The sequence below is a fragment of the Aplysia californica genome, unplaced genomic scaffold (assembly GCF_000002075.1).
Source record: "Aplysia californica isolate F4 #8 unplaced genomic scaffold, AplCal3.0 scaffold00569, whole genome shotgun sequence".
NCBI lineage: Eukaryota > Metazoa > Mollusca > Gastropoda > Aplysiida > Aplysiidae > Aplysia > Aplysia californica.
In genome coordinates, this window is record NW_004797839.1 from 203702 (window position 1) to 206909 (window position 3208).

The 3208-nt window shown below is 42.4% G+C and overlaps 1 protein-coding gene across 1 annotated transcript in view; it reads left to right on the forward strand.

The window, feature by feature from the left end:
* The window catches only part of LOC106012928 (filaggrin-2-like), a 15485-nt gene extending 14362 nt beyond the window's left edge, over positions 1–1123 (forward strand). Inside the window, exons 7-8 of the mRNA XM_013087283.2 lie at positions 245–409; positions 1005–1123. Of these exons, the coding sequence (XP_012942737.2) occupies positions 245–409; positions 1005–1123 (284 nt within the window). The remainder of the gene's footprint in view (positions 1–244; positions 410–1004) is intronic.
* The last annotated feature ends 2085 nt before the right edge of the window (positions 1124–3208 follow it).

Genomic DNA, 3208 nt, shown 5'->3' on the forward strand with positions numbered 1-3208 from the left:
GATGATGATGATGATGATGATGATGATGATGATGATGATGATGATGATGATGAAGGACATGATGATGGTGACGATGAAGGACATGATGATGGTGACGATGAAGGGCACGCAGATGATGACGATGAAGGACATGGTGAGGATGATGATGATGATAACGACGGACATGGTCATGGTGATGATGATGATGATGAAGATGATGAAGATGACGAAGGTGATGATAATGGTGATGATGATGATGACGAAGGTGATGAAGATGGTGGCGATGTTCATGGAGATGAACATGATGAACATGGAGATGACGAAAGTGAAGACGATGAACATGGTGATGATCACGATGATGACCATGATGAAGACGATCATGGAGATGAAGGTAGTTCCGACGGACATGGGCACGGTGAAGATGACCATGGTGACCTAACCCATTCCAGCCATTCAAGTCTAAAGGAGCATACAAATTCAAAATCTCCAATGTTTGAGAGAATGATTGATATGTCCCATTCCACTTCAGGAAGCAATTTTGGTACTGGAAAATCCAACGTCTGCCAAGGTGTAGGCATCTGGAAGTCACTAATAGGTATCGACAAATGGTGTGAGAACAACTGTAAACGGAACTTCTGTCCGAAGAAGATATGCGAATGTTACTGGTGATCACTCGCGTAGCTGCGTGACTGTGCGCTTTGTGGGGTTTATGTGGTGAGTTTAAGGCTATTTTTAGAACTCTGCTAGCGTTAATGCGATTTCTGCTCTGTTCACATTTGCTATTATTTGTAAGGGGAAAGGTATATGTAGGCCTAGTCGGTGATTTATTTCATCTATCCTTGTTTGTAGAACATTTTCATCTGGTTTCTTTTTATTTATTTATTCGAAAAACCATAATGTTGCAAGATTCTGCTCTATCATTTGTTAGTCTGCTCTTATGGGTGTCAACAATGTTTTGAATGTATTGATTGTTGCTGTTTCGGGTTATAAACTGATCAATACAATTAAGATTATTTAGGAGGCAGGCTGCTTCGACCCTGCCCTCCCAGTCAACCCAGAGGCTGAGCAGAAGGACAGGCATAAGGACTCGGGTACATTTACTGAATACATCGTGGGAAGGGAGCTCATGAACGTCCTATTCTAGCCAGGCTAAGAGAGTAACGAGTAAACAAGAGTCGCCTGTACTCTTGACTGTCTCCTCATGACAAGTGAACAGTTCGTGGGGAATCAGTTTGATGTGTAACATTTTTTGCTGAAACATAAATCTATCGACTTTTTCCATTTTTAAAAAAAAGTCGAATTTTGTTTTTGTATTTTTGCATTATATTATCATTTCCTGTACCCAATTTCATATATTTTTCACACAGTGTGCTTATATTGCATCAAACTGTATAGTGTCCAAGGCATTGGCAGGCATCCTGTCGCAGGTTAAATAGTAGAAAAGAGAACCAACTGCCGTGCTCATGTCGTGCTTTTGATTCCTGGATCTGCTATGGCCGATCTCGACAATTTCGTGAATATGCATCATTTCAGTTCAAATCAGAGGCACTTTCTCGATTTGATTTTTGTTTTAACCAACAGCTTTGTTAACGTCTCCGTGTGTTTGTGCGTTTACGTTTGTGTGTGTACGTTTGCGTGTACGTCAGATAAGCGCGCGCGCGCGCGCGCGCGTGTGTGTGTATGTGTATGTGTGTACGTATGTGTGCGTTTGCGTCTGCGTTTTCGTGTGAGATGCAATGCACTTGTGTGTTTGTACATGTATGCGTTTGTGAATGAGCAGGTTTTGTTATGAAAGTAGATTAGCGTCCAACTGTTTATGTATGATTGTATGTATGTGTGTGTGTGTACGTTTGCGTGCACGTCCTGTTTAGATGAAGCGGTTGAGAAAGCAGTCTAACCTCTTGTCTGTTTTGTATAAGCTGGTGCTTACTATGAAATAGGGGAGGATATTTCCTAACAACACATCAGGAACTTCACTTGGGATGATTCGTGGGATAGTTTGGGGGTGGGGTGGGGTGGGGTCGGGAGATAGCTGTGGGTATTTTGCACAAAAAAGAAGGATCCAATGGGACTTTATTCACAATTTCTGTAGTTATAATGTCCCTTCGAGACATTGTGGCAGGGAGAATGATACAGGGAAACGGATTCTTGGGGTACGTTGCTCTAAGACAAATAGCCACATTGTGAGCACATTTGTTTGTGTGTGTGCGTGCGCATTTGTTTGTGTACGTACGTGTGTGTGTGTGTGTGCTGTGCGTGTATGTTTGTGTGTTAAAAAAGGAGAGAAAGAGAGAGAGAGAGAGAGAGAGAGAGAGAGAGAGAGAAAGAGAGAGAGAGAGAGAGAGAGAGAGAGAGAGAGAGAGAGAGAGAGAGAGATGCTACTCTAGAAAAGTAAGAGTTAGATACGTGAAGTAAACAAAAAGTGCGCTAACGGAGTCTGAGCGCTCCATACAATGATGTTTACTTCGACCGTACAAGGGACTGTGTGTTGTGTTTTTTGTTGTTGTTGCTGTGTGTTTGAATGCGAGTGTCTGTTTGCTGTTTCTCATTTTTTTCTATTTTTATAACTAAAACAAGAGTGTTATAGGCCCTCGGCCTAAGAGAGCTGTGCACAAAAAAATTATTTATAGAATAAAGATACTTATTTAAATCCTGTTTGTTTCTTGTACATTTTCTTGCCCCACTGGGAGTTCTCTCCCCTGTTTATAACTTCACCCAACGACAGATTTCACATTTTAACTCTCATTTCCGGGATATAGGCCTACTATGAAGATTTGCATATAGGCGCACACTCACACACATATAGTTTCTGACACGCACTCGCCCAAACACACACACACACACACACACACACACACACACACTTACATACACACACACACTCACACACACATGCACACACACGTACATATACGAGAACACGTTAGGCTACCGGACTCGTAATCCTAAGGTTGCGGGTTCGGGGGTTCAAATCTCCGGCCAGATGTTGTGTCCATGGGAAAGGCACTGTACACACATTTTTTCACTTCAACCAAGTGTGAATAGGCACCCGGCCATTGACAGTGAAAGATCTTGTCAGTATGGTAGTGTTTTCGCGCCTGTAAAATGGCAGCTTGCACAGCACACTTCCCAGGAAGTTGAGATTGTAAGAAAGCTATCAGGGCGTTATGGTAATAATTTAGACTGTAAAGCTCATAGAGCTTGCGGCTGAGCTGGGATTTCCGCTATA